At 44.9% G+C, this 25667-nt stretch overlaps 1 protein-coding gene across 7 annotated transcripts in view; it reads left to right on the top strand.

Moving 5' to 3' along the window:
• Positions 1-25667, top strand: part of LOC140408677 (TNFAIP3-interacting protein 3-like) — a 54261-nt gene that overhangs the window by 5981 nt on the left and 22613 nt on the right. The window contains exons 1-8 of one of the 7 annotated variants that reach the window (XM_072496205.1): positions 1522-1951; positions 7150-7251; positions 9206-9271; positions 9918-10040; positions 10259-10390; positions 16938-17063; positions 18219-18344; positions 18490-18564. In XM_072496205.1, the coding sequence (XP_072352306.1) occupies positions 7162-7251; positions 9206-9271; positions 9918-10040; positions 10259-10390; positions 16938-17063; positions 18219-18344; positions 18490-18564 (738 nt within the window). In that variant the 5' untranslated portion in view covers positions 1522-1951; positions 7150-7161. Of the gene's footprint in view, positions 1-1521; positions 1956-2013; positions 2253-5437; positions 5610-7149; positions 7252-9205; positions 9272-9917; positions 10041-10258; positions 10391-16937; positions 17064-18218; positions 18345-18489; positions 18565-25667 lie in introns of those variants that run through there. The other 6 variants (XM_072496204.1, XM_072496200.1, XM_072496199.1 and 3 more) reach the window with 6 other exon arrangements.

Below are 25667 nucleotides of genomic sequence, written 5' to 3'. Positions count from 1 at the left end.
CACAGAGCCTCAAGGATATCAATTGTTGGGTTGCTAGATTTGTTCTAAATCTATCCCATTCACCATGGTGGTAGTGCCACACAACACAGGGGAGAATATTCTCAGTATGAAGCATATTTGAGAATATCCTCAAAGCTTTGACAAGGGTCATCGGACTCGAAACGTTAGCTCTTTTCTCTCACTACAGATGCTGCCAGACCTGCTGAGATTTTCCAGCATTTTGTCTTTCGATTCAGATTCCAGCATCCGCAGTAATTTGCTTTTATTAAGGGTAACATTGAGATTAGCAGAGGACGGCACTTGCCTCAAATTCCTCCTTGTACTAATCCTTTCCCAGGCTCCAGCCTAGAAGAGCCCAAATGCAACTCAAACATCTCCAGCTCCTTCAGATTTAGAGGACTGCTGACAGCAGAACTGGTTACATGAAGTCTCCTCTTGAAAGTACACACAAATGTAAGAAACTGGCAGAACACTCAGAGCCTTGTGGCTACTTCATATCCTTCTGAGTGTGAATGCATTCTAACACGGCTTCAAGTGGCGGTGTTAGTTCAGACAATTTGGAGGGGACATGTGGGGAAGGGCAAATCCACAATTCAAACCTTTGGCCACTTATGTATCACAGTGAAACTACTGTTATGCCCCACAAACCGAAAGGTGACGTGAAATTAAACAGTGAGTAGAAAACAGGATAAGCTAGCTCCACACTCTTGTCCTACGCCCCAAAGGTGCAGCAGCTGACAGACTTGTTCTGTGCCAAATGATCCATGTCCAACAGTCAGATGAAGGTGAGGATGTTTACATTGGCACTCCTCCTACCATAAAATGCCTTCTCCAGGCCTTAAAAATACGTGACAAACGTAGGAACTGTTTAAAACCTATTGTTTTTGTTTTCTCTATATACATATTGAATCACAATTACATCACAAACTTGATATTAAAATAAATCTGAAAATTGCTTTAAAAAAATAACAGCTGTAACAAATCCTCCGTCACAAGAACTTCCTGTTAGGGTTCCAGAGTTACAAAAGTTTTGTTTGGTGACTATTTGAAGCAATGTTTTACAAGTTTGTTTTTACACCAGTTAACGATTTCACTTCAGCTGTCAAACAATTTGTGGCTCTTCAGTGGAACACCGGTTTATTGTACTTTTTCAACGTTTCTTGTGGCCTCACGAGTTGTCTAAGTCAAACCACAATTAAGATACGTTTTTTGCCAAAGTATATTTTGCAAAAGTCTGAAATGATTGGAATGAAAATTCGGAAAGCAACAGCTACACTTTTGATAACATTGGTACTTTTTTCTGCCTAAGTTTCGAACTAATGTCTGATTAAATTTTGGGAAGTCTCGAACAGAACTACTAGTAAAAAGAGGCAATTTTAGAAAATGGGAATCCTGCCTGGCGATCTTCACTGCTGGAGGAGCGCAGAACAGGAAGTTACAGGTGGCCCTGCCCATTTCCACCCATTGTGAGGAGAAACATGCAAATTATTTTATTATCCCAGGGGACTAAACTCCCGATCAGAAGCGTGTATTCTTAAAACCAGACCCCAAGTTTCTTCTGATCTCTGCACTGCAGCACTAAGAATAAAACCCGAACTCCTGGCACTAGTATTTAAAAAACCCATTTCTAGGAATAGAGCTATATCGCTGGGATCTGAGCTCACTCGGTGGAATAGCTCAGTGAATCTGGTGGTACTTTCATCCTTGTTTATAAAGTAGATCGTGCGTGAGTTTTACATTGGCACTAAAAAAAAACTGGAACGAAGTCTAGAAGCGAAGCTCCGTTAGAGGGCAGCATCAAAACTCTAATATCTGCAGTTTTGCGAGAGAGTGCAGCAGTTTATTACCATCACCCCACGCAATGGTGTTGGAGCTCAATTTTTTCATTACTAAGTTGGCAAAGAATAACAACCAGAATTAGAAAGGATTTTGTTTACGCCTTCCAAAATGTGTCGGTAAGGTGCACTTTTTAACCCTGTCAGCCCCTGTATTTTGTTTCATTGAGCTGGGCGTGTAGTTTACAAAAACAATTGAATGTAAATCGTGCAGCTACTCGGTTTGGAGTCTGTTTGAAGTGGTGCAGGTTAATCGTCAAACCGCTGTGCTACTTCCACTGTATGTGTGAAACTGCCTGCAAACAATCTGCTCCAACAACTGTACAGGCTCGGTGTGCTGGAACTCAACCCAATATTGCTGCTGCTGCTGCTCTCTCGGCGGCCGATTTCAGTTTAGCTGTGAGGAAAAGACCTCAGGTAACTGTAGGGATTGTGATATAAGTGTTTCCGATATGAATCTGGGCTTTCTGTGTTTATAAGGTGGTGGGGGTGGAAGGTAAGCTTTCCGTTTAATTTCAAGCACGCACAGCTGCAAACCTGTGTATTTTAAATATATATATTCCTTTCTCAGAATTACAAAGCCAAAAGGCTGAGACCTCGAAACCTCCGGATCTGCAAGTGCTTCTGGAGGTCAGATCTTAGCAGCTCAATGTGTAAGAGAAGCCGCTGTGGCTTCTTGTCAAATCCAGACCTGAACAAGAGCGGGCGGGAGGGCGTGAGGGAGGTGGGGCCGGGAGGGCGGGATCTTGGCTTCGATTGTGAATTGTTGCTGACAAAACAAATTAAACAAGTTCTCCACACTAATAACTGCCTTTACATCACGAAGCACAGATATAAATGGAAAAACAAAAATAGGGGCGTTATTTGGAAAATTTTGAGCCTTGATGTCTGGTATATTTTTCTTCGAATTTCAGGCGAGCCCACTCAAGACTTTCAGGTTCAAAGCCAGGCCTGCGGGAATTTAAGAGTAAAAGGATTTGTCTTGAACTAGTCCTCTGTAGAACCAAGCCAGATCAAAAAAGAGTGGGTTCAAATTAAATAGCATAAAAGACTGATTGCAACAGAAATCAGGGACTCATTACTATATTGATTTTTTAAAAAATGATAGTTCTCTGTCTCCGGAATTTGCTTTGAAAATGATAAGTGTTTTGATTGATCAATGTACACGCGCACGAAAGATTACGTGAGATCCAAACGGACGAACAGATTGCCACGTTCGTCTTGAAATTCCTAACTCTATTCCAGCAGAGTTTCTAATTTGTTTGCTTTAGAAAGATGAATGTCTCTACTGAGGAGAGGGACTTCTGATGAAGATGTGAACGCTTCTGCACCAGGATCCCACCTTATGCCAGGTTAATAATGTGCTCCAATCGACCTCTGATCGGTTCCATTTGTGCCGTCAGCCAGATACAGTCTTTAAAACATCAGTCATAAACAAGTGCTTTTGGGTGAGGGAACTTGCAGTTTATTCTGTTGATTGGAGTGGGTTTCTTACGTGGAAGGGAAAAGAAAGACTGAAATCCTGGAATTCCCTCCCGAACAGCACTGTGGGTGTACCTACACCAGGTGGAGGACAGTGGCTCAAGGCCATGGCTCACCATCATCTTCTCAAGGACAATTAGGGATAGGCAAAAAAATACTGGTCTAGACAGCGAAGCCCACATCCCATGAACAAATACGTTTCAGTGTGCCTAATTAAAAACCATTAAAATGTTCAATACTCTTATAAAATGTTGCAGAAATTGAATACATAGTGAAAACCAGTGGATTTTCAGATTACTCAATAAATGAGGGAAATCCTCATAACTCGCTCATTGGTCACATTTCAGTTCCTTGTGAATTAATTGATATTGATTTGAAATAGTTTAATGAGGTCACTGATTTCCTGGCCAAGGATTGTAATTGTTGCAAAATAAGGCCCGCAATGAATGTGCTGCATTGACCTTTGTACCTGACTCTCAGGTCAGCACTTATACAGAGGCACGCTCCCTGCCGGCAGCCATACCGTCCAATTTCAGGGCAATAATGTTCCACTACAGTCGCCAATCCACACTTACAATCCATACCTACACACACTTACTCTCTTTCTACGTGAAACCACCTCCCATAATGGATGTCTGATGCACGGTAGCACAGTGGTTAGCACTGTTGCTTCACAGTGCCAGGGACCTGGGTTTGAATCCCGCTTGGGTGACTGTGCGGAGCCTGCACGTTCTCCCCGTGTCTGCATGGGTTTCCTCTGGGCGCTCCAGTTTCCTCCCACAAGTCCCGAAAGACATGCTGTTAGGTGAATTGGAAATTCTGAATTCTCCCTCAGTGTACCGGAATGAGGTGACGAGGGGCATTTCACAGTAACTTCATTGCACTGTTAATGTAAGCCTATTTGTGACACTAAGAAAGATTCTTATTATAAAAAACTAATTACGAGTTATATTCTCTTTTTTAGGCAGTCCATCGGGATTGTGTTTGGTTTGCAACCACTTTACATAGAACAACATAGAACATACAGTTCAGAAGGAGGCCATTCGGCCCATTAAGTCTGCACTGACCCACTTAAGCTCTCACTTCCACCCTATCCCCGTAACCCAATAACCCCTCCTAATCTTTTGGACACTAAGGGCAATTTAGCATGGCCAATCCACTTAACCTGCCCGTCTTTGGACTGTGGGAGGAAACGGAGCCCACGGAGGAAACCCATGCAGACACGGGGAGAACGTGCAGACTCTGCACAGATAGTGACCCAGCAGGGAATCGAACCTGGGACCCTGGCGCTGTGAAGCCACAGTGCTACTCACTTGTGCTAACGTGCTGCCCCTTTAGTTTGATGAGTATTAAGATGGCTGATAAGTCAAATTTGCAAAAGGGGCAGATGGTGCTCAGAGAGTTGGGCTTTTGAGTTGTTTGGAGGTCTTGTGCTCTCCCTGATACTTCCAACATCACTACTCCTTGTTCTGGACCACATCTCTCGATATGCTTGGTGTCTTCTCTGCATGAGCCCTTCCCAAAGTAGAGCAGTTGCTTTGGAAGTCTGATGTCAGATATACAAATGATTTGTCCTTTGGTGTTTAGTGATTAGTGACTAGTTATATTATCAGTGAAAAAAGACTCAAATTACTATTGGTTTACCTGACTGTTGACAAACCCTCAGAGCTGTTGATCACAACTGGAACAGCCACATTTTTCTAGCCTGAGGAAAACAGGACCAACTCTTGCTAATCTGTACAAACCCAAAAAGGAAGATCCTCTTTCTCTTTGTGTTTTGGTGCTGAGTAATCACCTGGACTAATGCAAAGTTGAGTAGGGGCAATTATGTTCTGCCTACAAGATTAAATAAGGGTCCCTTTATTGTTCTGACATTCATGAGTTAAAGTTCAGCCCACATTGTGCAGTTAACCTAATTGGCCACTGTTTCATTCCTGCTGCTAGCAGGTTTTTCAGGTATTGCCATTTCCAGCTATTGGATGATTATGTTTAATATCTTAGTCATTCAAACAAGGCACATCACATTTGCAACATAATGGGAAACCCTGACCTTGTTCATATCAACTGTCATCGATCAAAAATGTTGCAGTGTCCCTTTATGTAATTTGGTGTGGTTTGAAATATGATCAAGGAACTGGGATCATTTAAAAGTCTGGGTGTGAGAACAGATTTGAATCAGTGTACTGTATTGAATTGGAGCTGGAAGTTCAGCTATTGTCTTTGCCTTGAGAAGCCCCAAACGTTATGGTAAATAAACAGAGAGTTTTGAATGAAGGGAGAGATTCTACAAAGGTTAGTGAACTCAGATTAAAGAGAAGTGTCTTAAAGCTATTCAGTCACTTTTATCTACGACTGTTTGAACACTTGGATCAAAAACCCTCTCTAACTAACCCTTAGAGGACTACAGCATCAAAATAATACTGGATTAATCTTTTCTCTTTTCTACAAAAGAGTAGAAATTGTAAGGCTGTGTGCAAATGCTGTTTTGTTCTTACTATGCTGTGTACACACAAGCTGTTTTAAGGGAAATGGTGGAAAGTCTTTGCTTAACAAGAACACCCCTGGATTTACATAGTGGCCTTAACCTGTCACAGAGAAATGGAGAGAAGCGGAACAGATAGTGCCCCCCTAATGGATAGTTAAGAGAAGTGGGTGAGCATGGGGAGGATTATGAATCTAGAAAAGATTACAGAGGGAGGCTCTGGAGGAACGAGATTTTCAAAATCATTGCAGCACCAATGTAGGCCAATGAGGAAAGATGTGGTGAATAAAATAATGTGAGGACATTCTGAAGGAACTGGACTGTGAAGGAGCGATAGTGAAGGAGAATGGCACAGTAATGCTTCAGAAAAGTGAAGTAAGAAAAGGAAAGTTATGTGCTGATGGTCAGAGATGATATTCAAGCAAAGGCACAGTGGGTGAAGTGAAAATAGAGCTGCAAATAGTAACATTCTAAATGTTCTTGGAGAGGAAAGGGAAATGAGAGATAAGGTCAGAAATCGGGATGATGCAAAGGTAAAAGGTGAACTTTTTGACCAAGAGGTATTGATAGAGATTGGGAAAAGGGAAGGCAACAGAGACACAGTGAAGGGAGCCATTATTATGTCATCAAACATGGACAGGAAAGAGTAACTGAGTGGTTGGGAGAAAGATTGTATTGTTTAAATGCTGAGATTATTGATGGCCTTTTCAAGGGACTTGGCTGAATGTGAATTAATGAGCCAGCCAATGTGAACAAGTTAAATTAGCATAAGTAGATGATTGCTATTAACAGTGGTTGGCACAATGATTACTAAAACTCCCTTCCTCTGACAATATCATCAAATAAATGTACAAGAAATAGAGCAGCAAGGTGGCACAGTGGTTAACACTGCTGCCTCACGACGCCGAGCTCCCAGGTTCGATCCCGGCTCTGGGTCACTGTCCGTGTGGAGTTTGCACATTCTCCCCATGTTTGCGTGGGTTTTGCCCCCACAACCCAAAGATGTGCAGGACAGGTGGATTGGCCATGCTAAATTGCCCCTTAATTGGAACAAAAAAATTAATTGGGTACTCTAAATTTATTTTTAAAAATAAATGTACAAGAAAATCATGGAATATGGTAACCCAGCATAATTCTTCATATGTTCGATTTCCTGAAAGGATACCAATAATTAAATGCTGCTAAAATGACCTGGTTTGTATTTCAACGTTACCGACTTTGAAAAAAACTTATGATTATGAATGTTAAAATCATTTAACGTAAATTGTGTGTGAGCACCACAAAGTGCAGAACTAGAAGGTCACTGAGAAAAGAGAGTGACAAGATTCTTCTGTCTTTTTTCTCTGGTAGAATGTAACTGGAATGGAAATCGAAAACCAGAGGAAGCCTTCCATAGATGGAAACGAAGCGTGCGAGAGACGGATTAAGATTTTAGAAAATCAGAAAAAAGAGGTCCTTAATTTTGAAATTGCAGTTGAAATACTCTTTCTGTAATAATTTTTGGATACAGCAACAACTTACAGTCGCCTAGTCCATTTAAAAGGAATGTTGGCCTTTATTACAAGGGGGATGAAGTATAAAAATAGGATAGTCTTTCTACAACTGTACAGGGCATGGGTGAGACCACACCTAGAGTACTGGTCTCCTTCAGGAGGGATAGGCTTGCATAGAAGGCAGTTCAGAGAGTGTTCACTGGGCTAATTCCTAAGGTGAAGGCATTGCCTTATGTGGAAAGGTTGAACAGGTTTGGCCTATTCTCATTGAAGTTTAGAAAAATGAGAGGTGGTCTTATTAGAACATAAAAGATTCTGAGGGGTTTGACAGAGCTGAGAAAATGGTCCCCCTCACAGGGGATTCTAAGAGTAGAGGGCATAGTTTCAGAATAAGAGGTCTCCCACTTGAGATGAGGAGGAATTTCTTCTCTCAAAGGGTCATTAGTCTTCATACAAACATACAAATTAGCAGTAGGAGTAGGCCACTCGGCCCCTCGTGCCTGCTCCATCTTCATTATAATTATGGCTGATCTGATTGACACCTTAAATCCACATTCTTGCCTACCCCCTATAACCGTTCACTCCCTTGCTTAACAAGAATATATCCACCTCTGTCTTAAAAATACTCTGCTCTCACTGGTTTTTGAGGAAGAGAGTTCCAAAGACTCAGAATACTTTTTTAAAAAATGCTAATTAAGGGACAATTTAGCGTGGCCAATCCATCTACCCTGCACATCTTTGGGTTGTGGGGGTGAGACCCACGCAGACACGGGAAGAATGCGCAAGCTCCACATGGACAGTGACCTGAGACAGTAGTGCTAACCACTGTGCCACCATGCCGCCCTTGACTCACGACAATCTGAGAGAAAAATTCTCCTAGTCTCTGTCTTAAGTGGTGACCCCTTAATTTTAAACAGTGGCCCTTAGTTCTAGATTCTCCCACAAGAGGAAGCATCCTCTCCACATTCATTCTGTCAAGACCCCTCAGGATCTTGTATGTTTCATTCAAGTCATCTCTTCAACAGATACAAGCCTAACCTATCCAATCTTTCCTCATTAGTCAGGTATTTGTCCAGTAAACCTTCTCTGAACTGCTTCCAATGCATTTATCCTTCCTTATAGAAGGAGTCCAATACTATACACAGTACTTCAGATGTGGTCTCACCAACACTGTATATAATTGAAGCATAACCTCTCCTGTTCAATTCCCTCACAATAAACAATAACATTCTATTAGCTTTCCTAATTATTTGCTGTACCAGCATACAAACCTTTTGCGATTCATGCATTTGGATACCCAGATCTCTCTGCATCTTAGAGCTCTGCAATCTCTTATCATTTGATAATTAACTTTTTTTATTCAAAATGGACAATTTCACATTTTCTCACATTATGATCCATTTGCCAGTTCAACTCATTTAACCTATCTATAACCTTTTGTAGCCTTCTTATGTCCTCCTCACAATTTACTTTCCCACCAATTATCAGCAAACCATACCTTCGGTCCCTTCATCTAAGACATTTATATAAATTATAAAATGAATTCTCTACCCCAGAGAATAGTGGAGGTTGGGTCATGGAAAGAGTCCGGCAAATGTTTGAAAGGGTGAGGGTGTTGGTGGTGATTTGAGCTGCGGACCAGTGTATCATGATGGGAATAGCTGAATGCTGAAAGGTGAGGGGAGGGCAGATATGTTTGGTGATGGCACATCCTAAAATTATGTTCTTCCTTGCCTCTGAAACTCGGGATCATTTGTGCTTTTTTTCATGTTGTTTCCCCTGTCAGTGAAGACTGGGCTTTACTTGTGGCTTGGTAACATCTGTAACATTTAAAAATTCAAACCTTTAGGCTGTGTATGAAGAAACGTCTCTTTTTAGTTTGATGTGGCTCAATGAATTTATTGTTCTGTCAGCTTCTGCAGATAAACAAGCAGTGGGACCAGGAGTTCAGGAACATGAAGGCGGTGTATGAGCAGAAGGTAAAACACCCACATCTGCTGCGCACTTTTTTTCTAGTTTTTTTTTTTGTTTGTGGTATATCTCGTGTGTGGATTGTATATATACTTAAAATTAATCTTGCTAATATACAAATTCTAAAAATTATTGAAACACATTGTGCAACATTTTATTGTAAAACAAAATCTGCTTTGTTTTATTTTATTTTCAACACCCTCGTGTAAAATTAATTTTGTTAATTCCCAACCATGTCCACGATAGTCTCAACATAAATGCACTTTTTGAAATAACAGTCGGTATCTGAATGCAATGTTAAACTGTTCTCACACACACCCCCTAGTGAGTTTGTAGAGAATTACATCTGCACAGACCTGGCAGCGAATTATTTGTACACCTTCACTGTTGGGAGTGTTGTTTGTTTCTCGGGACGCAGAGGCTTAGGACGTAGAAAGGCAGAGAGAAGAAAAAGCAAATGTTCCAAAAAAATGAAATGCGTTAAAATTGTGTGTTTGGGTCTTGGTATGAGAATTTGGGTTCTTGATTATTTATTAACAATAACCCCTCCCCGCCCCCGCAAGTCATTTCTAAGTCCTAACAGGTTTGTTTTAATTGAATCATCCAGAATATTCCATGTGTAATGTATCCTTCATTGGCTTTCATTTTCTGCAGCTGAAGGAAAAATTCAGCACTTACCAGCAGTCCCTGAGTGACCTCGAAAAGGAGCTGGACCAAAAGCAGAGGGATTTCGATAAGAAGCTGCTCCTTGCCAAAGCAAAACTTGAAACGGCTGAAGTACGCTTTTCTCTAAAATGGCTTGAAAATAATTGATGTTTAATTACAATCAAGCAGACTCATTTGATAGAAAACTTAGACTTCTTCAAAAGCTACAGCAGTTACACAGTTAATATTGGGTTCATCTGCACAAATGTAACTTTAAATTGTCTGAAGCTGTTTCTTTAAAATCTGGTCTTCCTATTACTTATGTTTTTTTTTCGTTTTTTGGGGGAAAGAAGGAACAGAAGCAGGCACTAAATGCAAAGTTGCTTGAGGCTGAAGCAGAGAATAAACATTTGAAAGAATGCCACACATCAATAACCAAGCAAAAAGGATATTATGAATATGAAATTGCTCGTCTGAATAAGGTCCGTATAGTTACTTTGTTCTTATCTGCATGTACATCTGTTGATCAGTGGAGTCGAATAGCTCCACATACAAATCAATCTCTCTTCTGTAAAACATGCTTCTTGTACCCATGATCACAAAATCCTCTGCAGGCTTTTGAAAATCCACTTTTCTCTCCTACACTCCTCTGAAAGTGCTGAAGCACAGGTACATAGACATCACCTCTCAGCTGTGTTCAGCAGGCAATATTACGAAGGATTGGAGGGCCTCACTAATGGTCTTCAAAATGATATAATTTTTAAATTGCCTCAGGTTTAACTTTCAAAAGATCCAACATATGTTTTTTTTAGTCAAGGCGATTTAATGGAAACATTTCTAAGAGTCATTTTGGGCGTGTTTGGCTTGGTGTTTCTCAACGACAATGTTGGTGAGATCGCGGCCCATATTTAACTGCGGTTAGTGCCGGAAAAGAGCCTTCACGAGCTTCTCGCCATTACTGGCTGTCTCGCTGTCTGATTTGCCAAACTCGCGCCTCAACACCTCACTGATAACAAAGGGGAGTTGCTTTTAAACGCTCCCTCATCACTCACTCTCAGTCAACACACAAGCATGGCAGCGCGCAGACCAGCTTCTTGCTTTCAGGATGCTTGGCTGTCTTTATAATAATAATAATCTTTATTAGTGTCAGACGTAGGCTTACATTAACACTGCAATGAAGTTACTGTGAAAAGCCCCCAGTCACCACACTCCAGCGCCTGTTCGAGTACACTGAGGGAGAATTCAGAATGTCCAATTCACCTAACAAGCACCGTCCCAGTACCTCCCACAGAGGTAGAATCCCATTCTACCCGAGCAAAAGCCTTTTCTGCATCCATTGCGATCACTACCTCCACCTGCCTACCTTCCGGGGGCATCATGATCACGTTCAACAACCTTCTTACATTGGCCACCAACTGCCTGCCCTTAACAAACCCCACCTGGTCTTCCCCAATAACGTACGGAACACAATCCTCAATCCTGGAGGACAAAATTTTGGCCACAATTTGGCATTCACATTCAACAGGGATATCGGCCTGTAGGACCCACACAGCTCCGGGTTCTTGTCCCGCTTCAGAATCAGCAAAACCGTGGCCTGTGACATCGTCGGGGGCAGCTCCCCTCTTTCCCTTGCCTCATTGAATATCCTCATCAACACCGGCCCCAAGATCCCAGAGAACTTTATATAAAACTCCATTGGGTACCCGTCCGGCCCCGGGGCTTTACCCGACTGCATGGCCTTCAGACCCTCCACTATCTCTTCCAACCTGATCAGGGCCCCCAGCCCTTCTACCAGCTCCCCGTCCAGCTTTGGGAAATTCAGCCCCTCTGGCCCCGTGGGGGTTCCGACCTATACAGCCTACTGTAGAAATTCCTAAATGCCTTATTCACCCCTGCTGAATCTCCAACCATGTTCCCATCTCTGTCATTTACTTTCCCTATCTCCCTGGCTGCCTCCCTCTTTCTAAGCTGCTGTGAAGCATTCTGCTGGCCTTCTCTCCATACTCATAGATCGCCCCCCCTCACCTTTCTCAGCTGCTCCACCGCCCTCCCTGTGGTTAACAAGCCGAACTTCGCATGTAGCCTCCGCCGCTCCCTTAAAAGCCCTGCCTCAGGGGTCTCCGCATATCTCCTATCGATCTGTAGTATCTCCTTTACCAATCGGTCCGTCTTTGCCCTGTCCACCTTCTCCCTCTGGGCCCGTATCGAGATCAGCTCCCCCCTGACCACCGCCTTCAGTGCTTCCCAGACCACCGCTGCTGAAAGTTCCCCCATGTCGTTGACCTGCAGGTAGTTCTGAATACATTTCCTCAGCCGCTCGCACACCCCTTCGTCAGCCAAAAGTCCCACATCTAACCTCCAGTGCGGGCGCTGGTTACTGTCTTTACTAACCTGCAGGTCAACCCAGTGCGGAGCATGGTCTGAGATTGTGATCGCCGAGTACCCCGTGTCCACCACCCCAGCCAGCAAGGCTCTGCTCAAAATAAAGAAATCAATCCGGGAGTACACTTTATGCACCTGTCAGTAGAAGGAGAACTCCTTCACCCTCGGCTGCCCAAATCTCCATGGATCCATCCCCCCCCAATCTGCTCCATGAACCCTTTTAGTTCCTTTGCCATTGCTGGCATCCTGCCCGTTTTCGAGCTTGACCGGTCCAAGCCAGGGTCAATAACTGTGTTGAAGTCCCCTCCCATGACCAACCTGTGCGAGTCCAGGGCCGGTATCTTCCCCAGCATCCTCTTTATAAACTCCACATCATCCCAATTTGGCGCATACACATTTGCTAACACCACCTGCACCCCCTCCAGTTTCCCACTGACCATAATCCGAGACTATTCTACCCACCTCAAACACCACCCGCTTATTGATCAGGATCGCGACCCCTCTAGTCTTTGAGCCTAGTCCCAGCCTTTCCTCAATCTAATCTGGTCAGTTACTCGAAGGTTCGTCTCCTGCAACATTACCACATCCGCCTTCAGTCCCCTAAGATGCGCGAACACATGTGCCCTCTTGATCGGCCCATTTAACCCTCGAACATCCCAGGTGATCAGCCTGGTTGGGGGGCTCATTGCCCCCCCCCCCTTCGCCGATCAGCCATCCCCTTTTTTTGCGCCCGCCTCCAGCCCATGCTCCGCTCTTCCACCATCCCGCCCCCAGGCAGCCTCTGCCCCCAACCTCCTCTCTGTCCCTTAGCCCAAGTCCCTCCCTCGTCAGCAGAATATTTACCCCCCCTCCCCCCCTAGTAACATCACTCTGTAACCCAACCCCTTTAATAAACCGAACATATGCACAACCCCCACTGCTAGCCCGCCCAGCTAGCTTAGTGGCCTGGCGCCTGATAGTCTCCCACCTATTGTTCCCTCCCCACCCTCCACCTCGCTCATCCAAACATACTCCAACATCAAACAATCCCCACACATTTGCCTGACAGAAAAACACCAAGATCTAAACAAGCACACCTCCATTCCCCAACAGTGCAAATGAAAACCTTAACTCACTCAGCTCTGCCGCTGGTCCCAAATCAATGCAAAAGGCATTACAAACAGCTTCCACAAAATGAAAAACGAGAAACTTTTTTAAAAGAAAAGGGGAAAAAAAACATGAATGTTGCAGCAAAGTTCAAAAGTTCTCAGTCCACCACCAGTCCTTTCTTTTTCGCGAAGTCCAGCGCGTCCTCAGGCGACTCAAAATAAAAGTGCTGTTCCTCGTACGTGACCCAGAGATGAGCCGGATACAACAGTCCGAACTACACCTTTTTCTTAAAAAGGATCAACCTAATCTGGTTGAAGCCTGCTCTTCTCCTGGCCACCTCCACTCTCAGGTCTTGGTAAACCCGCAGGATACTGTTATCCGACTTACAGCTCCGTGTCTGCTTGGCCTACTGTAGAATACGCTCCTTATCCAAGTACCTGTGGAATCTCACCACCATCGTCCTTGGGGGTCTCCCATTCGCGGCTTCCTCGCGAGTGCTCTGTGAGCCCTGTCCACCTCCAAGAGGCGGGAGAATGCCCCATCCCCCAGCAGCTTCTCAAACATGTCTGCGATGTATGCCCCAGCGTCCGGTCCTTCGGAACCCTCCGGGAGCCCAACTGTTCTCAAGTTCTGCCGGCAGCACCTATTCTCTAGGTCCTCCACCTTCTCCAGGAGCGTCTTCTGCTGGTCTCTCAGCATCCCCATCTCCAACTCCACCACAGTTTGATGTTCCTCCTGCTCAGCCAGTGCTTTCTCTACCTTCTGGATCGCCCGATCTTGGCCGTCCAATCTAAGCTCCAGCCGCTCAATTGACTCTTTTATCGGGTCCAAGCAGTCCTGTTTCTGCTTAGCAAAGCCTTCCCGAATAACTTACATCAGCTGCTCCGTTGACCGCTGGGTCGACAAACCAGAGGTCCAGTCCTCCGCCATGCTGTCTCCTGCTGCAGCTTCAGCCCAAGCCTTCTGTCTTTCTTGTTTCTGCCTTTACGAGCACTTAAAGTTCTTCTCTCCATGCACCGATGTGGGAATTCAGTACACAATTGACTCTGTCACCAGTTTTACAATTCAAGTCCAGTAGAAAATCTGGTGAAAAGGTCCAAAAGTCCGCCTGAGCGGGAGCCACCAAATTTGCGACATCCTCCTTCATAGCCGCCACCGGGTGTAAAGGGACCAGTTTGAGGGCATTGTTGCTTGAGCTCCTTCTGTTCTCGCTGGCTATGTATTCCCTGAGCCTGGTGGTGCTATCAGTGTTGAGGGTGTGGAACCAGTGCTGGCAGCATTTAGAATGCAAGACATGTCCCTATGGGTGCCGATCTGCATTAGCCTTCCTAAAAAAGGAGTGGCGCCAACCCCTCTGGCGTCCACCTAGCCCCCGGAAGTGCGGAGAATTCCGCACTTTCGGGGGCTGTTGACGGCGAGTGGTTGGCACCGGTTCTCCCGCTGGCATGGGGACGTAGTCCCCAGAAGGGAGAATCCCGCTGATAATGTCAAAGATTTGGGGGCTCCGGATCCGGAGGTGGCAATACTTGGAGTGTCGGAGGATCCGAGAGTGCAGGTTGGAAGAGAGGCCGATGTATTGGCCTTTGCCTCCCTGATAGCCAGCAACGGATTTTGTTGGGTCAGCGGGTCTTGGAGTCGCGAGTGTAGGGGTGTGGGTGAGCGATTTGGCAGAGTTCCTGCAGTTAGATAAAATCAAGTTCTCCATTGGAGGGCAGAGGAGGGGTTCACCTCGAGGTGGAAGCTGTTCATCGATTTCTTTAAGGAGTATTGAGCCATCAGTTCAGGTTGGGTTAAAAGTTAAAAATAAGGGGGCAGGCGTCAGGGTAGCAGTGGTTAGATTCGGTGTGTGTGCGTCAGGATTTGCCGTCGCCGCAGTTTCACCACAGTTTTTTGTATTTTTTCTTCTTTGTTATGTATATATTCGAAACTGCCTCCAATAAAATGTTTTTTTAAAAAAAAGGTCAGGGCTGTGGTGACCTTCACAGCCACCGAGAGCCAGTGTACTCCTCCTCCACGGGGTGCCAAGACCATGAGATTGTGGCACGGATGCCGCACTGTCTCTTTGTTGAGATGCAGTCTCCTGCGGCACATGCTGTCTGTCATCTCCTCAAAAGACCCAACACACCTGTACACCTTGGGCCATTGCTGGTGTCCCCCTCTGGGTTCCTCCTCAGTCTGATGGGCGGCAGCCAGGTCTTCAGGGTGTGCGGCGGTCCCCTGCGCAAAGGGTGCCACCTCCAACCTGCGATGAGGCTGCTGCCTTCTCCGGCCTCTGGCCACCTCAGCTGTCACCAGCACCACAAGGGCAGCCTCTGTGTGTGTCTGTGTGTGTGTGTCTGTGTCTGTGTGTGATTGTTTGTGTGTGTATCTGTCTGTCTCTGGGAGCTGTTTACTGACCTCCCTGTAGATTTGGGAATACTGTCTATCATGGGAGAACTTCCAAAGTGAATATTGAGAGAGGAAAAAGATGATTTAAGTGTTTTTCCTAAGTACTTTAAAGTCCAAAATCACAGGATACCTTAAGTACTTTGTGGAAAATTTATTATTATTATTTATTCTGTGCTAATTCCAGAATGAGTCAGTGTACCTTTGTCCTACTGGATAGTTCTTACATATTTTGCAAATTAAATGAAAATTATACATGCAACCACAGTTGGGGCCTTGTTGCCAATGCCAATAAATTATCAGGGTGAAACATTTCAAGAAACTTGAGGTGATATTTAAAAAAAACCAAGATGAAATCAAAATCAAAATGCTGGAAATAGAGAAGATCTGACAGTTTCTAAAGAGAAAAGACAAGGTCCAGTTCAGATTTACACCCTTCAAGGTAACTCTCTGTCTTTCAATGAGGAGTGCAAACCCAAAATATTAATTTCTTCTCACCTTGTTTGCCCTTTTTGCCAATGCCATTTAAATCTTTTCCAATCCTGACAGACCTACTCTGAACTTTCAAAATATTCTATTTTGGCTCAAGCTCATGGTGGTGAATATCGTCGGGAATCAAAATGGCTTGAGCTTTTGCAGGATATTAACTGGCAAGCATTTGACTGCCCACTTCACCATACACTCAATGTCCACTTTGGAAACAATACTGTGAAGCTATACCTCACAAATTCTTCACAAGGGCAGCACGGTGGCGCAGTGGTAGCACTGCAGTCTCATGGCGCCGAGGTCTCAGGTTCGATCTCGGCTCTGGGTCACTGTCCGTGTGGAGTTTGCACATTCTCCCCGTGTTTGCATGGGTTTCGTCCCCACAACCCAAAGATGTGCAAGGTAGATGGATTGAACATGCTAAAATTGCCTCTTAATTGGAAAAAATGAATTGGGTACTCTAAATTTTTTTTAAAATTTTAAAACCCAATGCTTCACAAAAGGGTATTCAAATCTCTAAGAACTCCAGACGGCACCTCAGCAGACTGGAGCTCCGTGGTGTACCATACAGCAGGAGAATATAGGACTGGACCCATACTTACTCATGTTTTGGGGGGACAAAAAACTATTGTGACACAGTGGATAACACTAATTAGTCTGAAGTATTTCAATTTAATTATGTTGTAGGCTCTGTCCGATGCATTAAGAAAGCAGAATGTTTCTTGCGTGTCTCACAATTTTGAAAGTGCAGAGTCAATGAAAAAATCTCATCCTGAAGAACTGAAAACACAAATTGAGGTCCTAAAGCAACAGGTAATAAATAACACATTGAATGTTTTTCAAGTAATTATAACTCAGTATGATGTATGGAGTTTAGAAAAACCTGCCACATTGTTTTGTTTATATTTATTTCTTAAGTATTCTATTTTTTTCACTCTTATTCTTTTCAAATCCTTCCATGGGCGCACCGTTATAATGTCCCACAGAACCAACAGCTCTCCTCCAATTCTGGCCTCCTGTGCATCCCTGGTTGTCATCTTCAGCATTGGTGGCCATTCTTAGCTCCTTCCTAAACCACTCCATCTCTCTCCCACTTTTAAGATGCTCCTTTAAATCTACCTCTATGACCAAGCGTTTCGTCATCTGTTCTAACATCTCTTTCCATGGCTCACTGTCAATTTTACTTTTACAGTACTTCTGTGAAGCACTTTCAAATGTTTTACTCCCTTTTTGGCTTGATTCCCACAGAGATCAAAAATTTATCCAACCAAGCCTTGAATATACTCAATAACCCTCCAGAACCCTCTGGGCTCGAATCAGAATCACAGAATACCACAGTGTAGAAGAGGCCCTTCGGCCCATCGAGTCTGCACCAACACATGAAAGACCCTGACCTGCCCACTTAATCACACTTGCCAGCACTTGGCCCATAGCCTTGAATGTTATGGCTAAATAAACATCCCTTTTTAGATTTACTTCCTTTGAGATGTGAGCAATGGCGTCAGCATTGGTGGACACCATTTGGAAGTCAATGAACCATGAATGTGCCCGTCTTTAATTTGTATTCACATGCATTTGACATTCTGATTTTTCTCAGTAAATTAGTGACAGGAGTGAATGGTAATGTGTTCAACTTCCTTGGCTACCAGCAGAAAATGTTTCAGTTTTTTTAGCAGCCTGGACTCCATCTGGCTTTTTAGTTCAGATTGTGTCAAGTTTGATTTCCCTGTTTGGGATCTTGAACTCATTATGTCCTCCACATTTTAGCTTCTAATTTAGAATTTCATAGCTACGACCTTGCACTTCATTTTCCCTCCTCAACCACATCAAGAAAGCGATGTGTGTTCTGGGGTATGTATCTGAAAAAGCTTGTGTTCTTTCTTCTGTGGACAATCAGGAACGTTGACCAGAAATAGTTAATCCAAATTATATCCCTGAGCTCTTAAAATGTTTGGGGTTCTGTTAAAGGTGCAGATATTTGAAGAGGACTTTCAGAGAGAAAGATGTGACCGGGAAAGAATGAATGAAGAGAAAGAAGAACTGAAGAAAAATATTGAGCACCTACAATCAAAACTTACTTCACTTAACACAAGGGTATTACCATAGCAACTGCCTTTCTACATTTGATTTGTTTCAATATTTACTACTATTTTTAAGAAATGACTGCTTCATGTTCCACTTACTTATTTGTTTGATTCTGTAGCTTTAGTTGAGGGAATTTTTACTTTTTATTTCACAGCTTAAGACTTATGAGGAAGACTTTATGAAGGAAAGGAAAGAAAAGGATTTACTGGGGAAGAAACTGAAAAAGCAGGTATGAGACCGTATTATTGAGTGTGTATCATATGGAACCTCTGCTAATTAAAATGGTGCCTCGTAAAAGAACTATAAATTCTGAATTTGTTAGGTGGATCTTATTTGAACATAAAACCTTGTGTTGTTCGCCATTGTCCACTTAGAAAGGAATATGAAAGTGAATATGCAGGAGTCACTAAGTTTGAGGATAAATGTATCTGAGTGTCACTTAAACACGACTAACAGTTTATCTCCTATCTGTTCTGATCTTGGAGCAACTTGTGTGGGAAAGTGGCTATGAGGGGTGTGACAAATAAGAAGCGGTTTTGTTTCAATCTGATAGCTGAGCTCTCATTCTGATGCAATACGTGAGATTTCAAACAATACATCCTCAGCCTGCACCCATTTTGTTTCATGTTTGTGATGTGTGCCTTAGCGGCAGGCTCTAAACAAGTTCTAACTCGCCAATGTCAAATATACACAAACTTTGTGATGAAATCAGTTATGAAGCCTGTAATTATTTAATAAGGTGGGTTATTATGAATCTCTAATAAGCCTTGGTCACGGACCAAAAGCCATCAAAACAAAGGACCAGGTAACCACTCAGACTGTAATTGAATTGAAAAATACTCAGATATTAATTTGATCTTTCTGCCAAAGCCAATATGTAGACAAGGAGGGGAGTTATATCAACAACAGTTCACAGTAGAAAATGATCACTTTTAAAACATAATTCAAACTTCCAGTTAATAGCTGAACAGATAACATAACAAGATTAAAAGCAAATTACTGTGGATGCTGGAATCTGGGGCGTCATTCTCCGACCCCCCACCGGGTCGGAGAATCGCCGGGGGCTGCCGTGAATCCCGCCCCCGCCGGTTGCCGAAGTCTCCGGCACCGGATATTAGGCGGGGGCGGGAATCGCACCGCGCCAGTTGGCGGGCCCCCCCGCTCGATTCTCCGGCCCGGATGGGCCGAAGTCCCGCCGATAAATTGCCTGTCCCGCCGGCGTAAATTAAAGCACCTATTTACCGGCAGGACAAGGCGGCGCGGGCGGGATCTGGGGTCCTGGGGGGGCGCGGGGCGATCTGACCCCGGGGGGTGCCCCCACGGTGGCCTGGCCTGCGATCGGGGCCCACCGATCCGCGGGCGGGCCTGTGCCGTGGGGGCACTCTTTCCCTTCCGCCTCCACCACGGTCTCCACCATGGCGGAGGTGGAAGAGACTCCCTCCACTGCGCATGCGCGGGAAACTGTCAGTGGCCGCTGATGCTCCCGCGCATGCTCCGCCCCGACATGTCATTTCCGCACCAGCTGGCGGGGCAATAAAGGCCGTTTCCGCCAGCTGGCGGGGCGAAAATTCCTCTGGCGTCGGCTTAGCCCCTCAATGTTGGGGCTCGGCCCCCAAAGATGCGGAGCATTCCACACCTTTGGGGCGGCGCGATGCCCGTCTGATTGGTGCCGTTTTGGGCGCCAGTCGGCGGACATCGCGCCATTTCGGGAGAACTTCCCCCCTGAAACCAAACAGAAAATGCTGGAAAATCTCAGCAGGTCTGGCAGCATCTGTAGGGAGATAAAAGAGCTAACGTTTCGAGTCCAGATGACCTTTTGTCAAAGCCAAATATCAGAGACAGTGGGAAATATTTATACTGTGGAGTGAGAATGAAAAAATGAGTCATAGCCTCAGAAACCCAGGGAAACAGAGTGCTAATAGCCACAGAAAGCAAGGGGAAGGTGTGCTAATGGCAGTCCCCAGGGAGCCAACATGAAGAGAGAAATGGAAAACAGTGAAGGTGGATAGTGGGGGAGGGACAAACGGACAATGTAAGATTTCACATTTAAAAGTGTTTACTCTAACAAACAGACTAAACGCACTATTGACTAAACACTATTTTTGTAGGCAACTTATACTTTAAAGTAGTTTGTTTCAACATAATTGGAAAACCAATAGACTCTCTTCTGTCTAGCAGGAACCACCAGGGAGACCACTTAATTGAGACTGTGTGTTGACTAGAGAGAGCCCCAGTCACAATGGCTGTAACTATGGCAACAATTTCCCCCACTCTCAACAACCACCCACACCTCACCGAGGACTTGAACCCCATTTATCCTACTGCAGAGATGGCACCAATGCTGCGCCCCTTGGCTGGGTGCAATCCAAGTCATGGCCACTGTTGCCAGTGATGCTGGGACTGAAGAACAGCGATTGGCCAGCAGTTCTTGGAAAATGACCTTGTCTCTTGAAGGGGTGAGAGCCCCAATGGCAGCTCATTAGTCACAAGATGGACATAAAATCCAGCCAGGGCTTCCTTAAATTACCATGGTGGGATTGTCTCCGGCTTTCTGGTTCATAGTCACCTCGACAAAAAAACAGCCGGTTTATACTTTTTGCCTTAAAACTAGGGCTCAGATTTTCTCTGTGTCAGAACAACTTGAGAGACCTTTAAAAATGATCATTCACTCCCTCCACCAGAAATATTCACTCCCTCCACCACTGGCGTACAATAGCAGCAGTGTGTACCGTCTACAAGATGCACTGCAGGAACTCACCAAAGCTCCTTAGGCAGCACTTTCCAAATCCATGACTGCTACCATCTAGAAGGACAAGGGCAGAAGATACATGGTAACACCACCTGGAGATTCAGCTCGGTCACTCACCATCTGACTTGGAAATAAATCTCAGTTCCTCCACTATCACTGGGTCAAAATCCTGGAATTCCCTCCCTAATAGTACAGTGGGTGTACCTACAACTCATAGGCTGCAGCCGATCAAGAAGGCAGCTCATCGCCGCCTTCTCAAGGGCAATTAGGGATGGGCAACATGTGCTAGTCCAGCAAGCGAAGCCCATATCGCGTGAAGTGAATATTAAAAAAATTTGCATCTCAACACAGAAAAGGTGGAACTTAAAAATGTTATAGTCTGCCTCTGATGGTAAAATTCCTAATGTTAGATAAACGCAAATTACTACAGATGCTGGAATCTGAAACAAAAACAGAAAATGCTGGACATCTCAGCAGGTCTGACAGCGTCTGTGGAAAGAGAAGGGAGTTAACATTTCAAGTCTCGATGACTCTTTGTCAAAGCCAAAGAGAACTGGAAATAGGGTCAGATTTATACTATTTTTGAGGGGGGGGTGGCGGTGGGGCTGGATAGTGGGCCAGCGATAGGAGGACAAAAATTGCCATGGACAGAAAGACAATGGGAATGTAAATGGCAGTGATTAAGGCTAAGAAGGGTGCAGATAATGGTACATCAAGAGATTATAATGTGTGAATGGCAGAACAAAGGTGAGCAGTGTGTCAAAGGGCAACTAGGAACAGGTGGCCCAAGTGGGGTGGGGGGAGGGGGCGGGACAATGGGGAGGGGAAAACAGTTCAATGGAAGAAATGAAAATAATTGGATGGAAATAAAAATGGGGTGAAGGCAGAGGAGAGAGTTCAGTCTGAAGTTGTTGAACTCAATGTTTAGCCCAGAAGGCTGTAATGAGCCTAATCGGAAGATGAGGCTGTTCCTACAGTTTGCGCTGGGCTTCACTGGAACATTGCAGCAGGCCGAGGATGGATGTGAGAGCAGGATTGTGAGTGAAATGGCAAGCAACAGGAAGGTCTGGGTTCTGCTTGCAGATGGATGGGAGGTGTTCTGTAAAGCGGTCACCCAGTCTGCGTCTAGTCTCTCCAATGTAGAGCAGACCGCATTGGGAGCAAAACATGCAATAGACCAATTTGAGGAGATGTACAGGAAGCGTTGCCTCACTTGAAAAGAGTGTTTAGGGCCTGAGATGGTGAGCAGGGAGAAGGTAAAGGGGCAGGTGTTACACCTTCTGCGATTGCATGGGAAGGTGCCGTGGGAAGAGGGTGAGGTGTTGGGGGTGATGGAGGAGTGGACCAGGGTATTCCGGAGGAGCGGTCCCTGTGAAATTCTGACGGGGAGTGAGGGGAAGATGTGTTTGGTAGTGCAATCATGCTGGAGTTGGCAGAGGATGATTCTTTGATAGCGGAGGCTGGTGGGGTGAAAAGTGAGGACAAGGGGGACCCTATCCTCATTCTGGGAGGGAGAGGAGGGGGTAAGAGCAGAGGTGTAGGAAATGGTCCGGACACGGTTGAGAGCCTTGTCGACCATAATGGTGGGAAACCACGATTAAGGAAGAATGAAGACATGTCAGCAACACCATTTTGGAAAGTAGCATCATCAGAACAGATGCAACTGAGGCGAAGGAACTGGGAGAATGGGATGGAGTCCTTCCAGGATGTGGAGTGTGAAGAGCTGTAGTCGAGGTAGCTGTGAGAGTCAGTGGGTTTGTAATGGATATTAGTGGACAGTCTATCCCCAGAAAGTGAAATATAAAGGTCAACTGTTCCTCCAGTTTGCGCTGGGCTTCACTGGAACATTGCAGCAGGCCAAGGATGGACGTGAGAGCAGGATTGTGAGTGAAATAGCAAGCGACAGGAAGGTCTGAGTTCTGCTTGCAGATGGATGGGAGTTGTTCTGTAAAGCGGTCACCCAGTCTGCGTCTAGTCTCTCCAATGTAGAGCAGACCGCATTGGGAGCAGAAAATGCAATAGTCCAAATTGAGGAGGTGTACAGGAAGCGTTGCCTCACTTGAAAAGAGTGTTTAAGGGCCTGCTAGAGTTCCACTTGTCCTCACTTTTCACCCCACTAGCCTCCGCAATCAAAGAATCATCCACTGCCAACTCCAGCATGATTCCACCACCAAACACATCTTCCCCTCACTCCCCCTCTCAGAATTCCACAGGGACCGCTCCTCTGGAATACCCTGGTTCACTCCTCCATCACCCCCAACACCTCACCCTCTTCCCACGGCACCTTCCCATGCAATCGTGGTTTAAAGTGTGCCTACTTCAACGCCAGGAGCATCCGGAATAAGGTGGGTGAATTTGCAGCATGGGTTGGTACCTGGGACTTCGATGTTGTGGCCATTTCGGAGACATGGATAGAGCAGGGACAGGAGTGGGTGTTGCAGGTTTCAGGGTTTAGCTATTTCAGTAAGCTCAGGGAAGGTGGTAAAAGATGAGGAGGGTGGCATTGTTAGTCAAGGACAGAATTACAGTGGCAGAAAGGACGTTTGATGAGGACTCGTCTACTGAGCTAGTATGGGCTGAGGTTAGAAACAGGAAAGGAGAGGTCACCCTGTTGGGAGTTTTCTATAGGCCTCCGAAAAGTTCCAGAGATGTAGAGGAAAGGATTGGATAGGAGCGAAAGTAACAGGGTAGTTGTTATGGGGGACTTTAACTTTCCAAATATTGACTGGAAACGCTCTAGTTCGAGTGCTTTAGATGGGTCCGTTTTTGTCCAATGTGTGCAGGAGGGATTCCTGACACAGTATGTAGATAGGCCAACAAGAGGCACATTGGATTTGGTACTGGGTAATGAACCAGGACAGGTGTTAGATTTGGAGGTAGGTGAGCACTTTGGTGATAGTGACCACAATTCTTTTGCTTCAGTGATGGAAAGGGATAGGTATAAACCACAGGGCAAGAGCTATAGCTGGGGGAATGGCAATTATGATGCAATGAGGCAAGACTTAGGATGCATAGGATGGGGAAGGAAACGGCAGGGGTTGGGCACAAATGAAATGTGGAACTTGTTCAAGGAACAGCTACTTCGTTTCCTTGATAAGTATGTACCTGTCAGGCAGGGAGGAAGTGGTCGAGCGAGGGAACCGTGGTTTACTAAAGTATTTGAATCACTTGTCAAGAGGAAGAAGGAGGCTTATGTAAAGATGAGAAGTGAAGGTTCAGTTAGGGTGCTTGAGAGTTACAAGTTAACTAGGAAGAACCTAAAGAGAGAGCTAAGAAGAGCCAGGAGGGGTCTTTGGCAGGTAGGATCAAGGATAACCCTAAAGCTTTCTATAGATATGTCAGGAATAAAAGAATGACTAGGGTAAGAGTAGGGCCAGTCAAGGACAGTAGTGGGAAGTTGTGCGTGGAGTCCGAGGAGATAGGAGAGGTGCTAAATGAATATTTTTCATCAGTATTCACACAGAAAAAAGACAATGGTGTCGAGGAGAACACTGAGATACAGGCTACTAGACTAGTAGGGCTTGAGGTTCATAGGGAGCAGTTGTCAACAATTCTGGAAAGTGAGAAAATAGATAAGTCCCCTGGGCCGGATTGGATTTATCCTAGGATACTCTGGGAAGTTAGGGAGGAGATTTCTGAGCCTTTGGCTTTGATCTTTATGTTGTCATTGTCTACAGGAATAGTGCCAGAAGACTGGAGGATAACAAATGTTGTCCCCTTGTTCAAGAAGGGGAGTAGAGACAACCCCGGTAACTATAGACCAGTGAGCCTTACTGTTGTGGGCAAAGTCTTGGAAAGGTTTATACGAGATAGGAATTATAATCATCTAGAAAGGAATAATTTGATTAGGGATAGTCAACACGCTTTGTGAAGGGTAGGTCGTGCCTCACAAACCTTATTGAGTTCTTTGAGAAGGTGACCAAACAGGTGGATGAGGGTAAAGCAGTTGATGTGGTGTATATGGATTTCAGTAAAGCGTTTGATAAGGTTCCCCACGGTAGGCTATTGCAGAAAATACGGAGGCATGGGATTCAAGGTGATTTAGCGGTTTAGATCAGAAATTGACTAGCTGTAAGAAGACAGAGGGTGGTGGTTGATGGGAAATGTTCAGCCTGGAGTTCAGTTACTAGTGGTGTACCACAAGGATCTGTTTTGGGGCCACTGCTGTTTGTCATTTTTATAAATGACCTGGAGGAGGGCGTAGAAGGATGGGTGAGTAAATTTGCAGATGGCACTAAAGTCGGTAGAGTTGTGGACAGTGCGGAAGGATGTTGCAGGTTACACAGGGACACAGATAAGCTGCAGCGTTGGGCTGAGAGGTGGCAAATGGAGTTTAATGCAGAAAAGTGTGAAGTGATTCATTTTGGAAGGAGTAACAGGAATACAGAGTACTGGGCTAATGGTAAGATTCTTGGTAGTGTGGATGAGCAGAGAGATCTCGATGTCCATGTACATAGATCCCTGAATGTTGTCACCCAGGTTGATCGGGTTGTTAAGAAGCCATACGGTGTGTTAGCTTTTATTGGTAGAGGGATTGAATTTCAGAGCCATGAGGTCATGTTGCAGCTGTACGAACTCTGGTG

The sequence above is a fragment of the Scyliorhinus torazame genome, chromosome 3 (genome assembly GCF_047496885.1).
Source record: "Scyliorhinus torazame isolate Kashiwa2021f chromosome 3, sScyTor2.1, whole genome shotgun sequence".
NCBI classification, from domain to species: domain Eukaryota; kingdom Metazoa; phylum Chordata; class Chondrichthyes; order Carcharhiniformes; family Scyliorhinidae; genus Scyliorhinus; species Scyliorhinus torazame.
The sequence above is the reverse complement of the archived record's forward strand: the minus strand, read 5'-3'. Positions and strand labels throughout refer to the sequence as shown.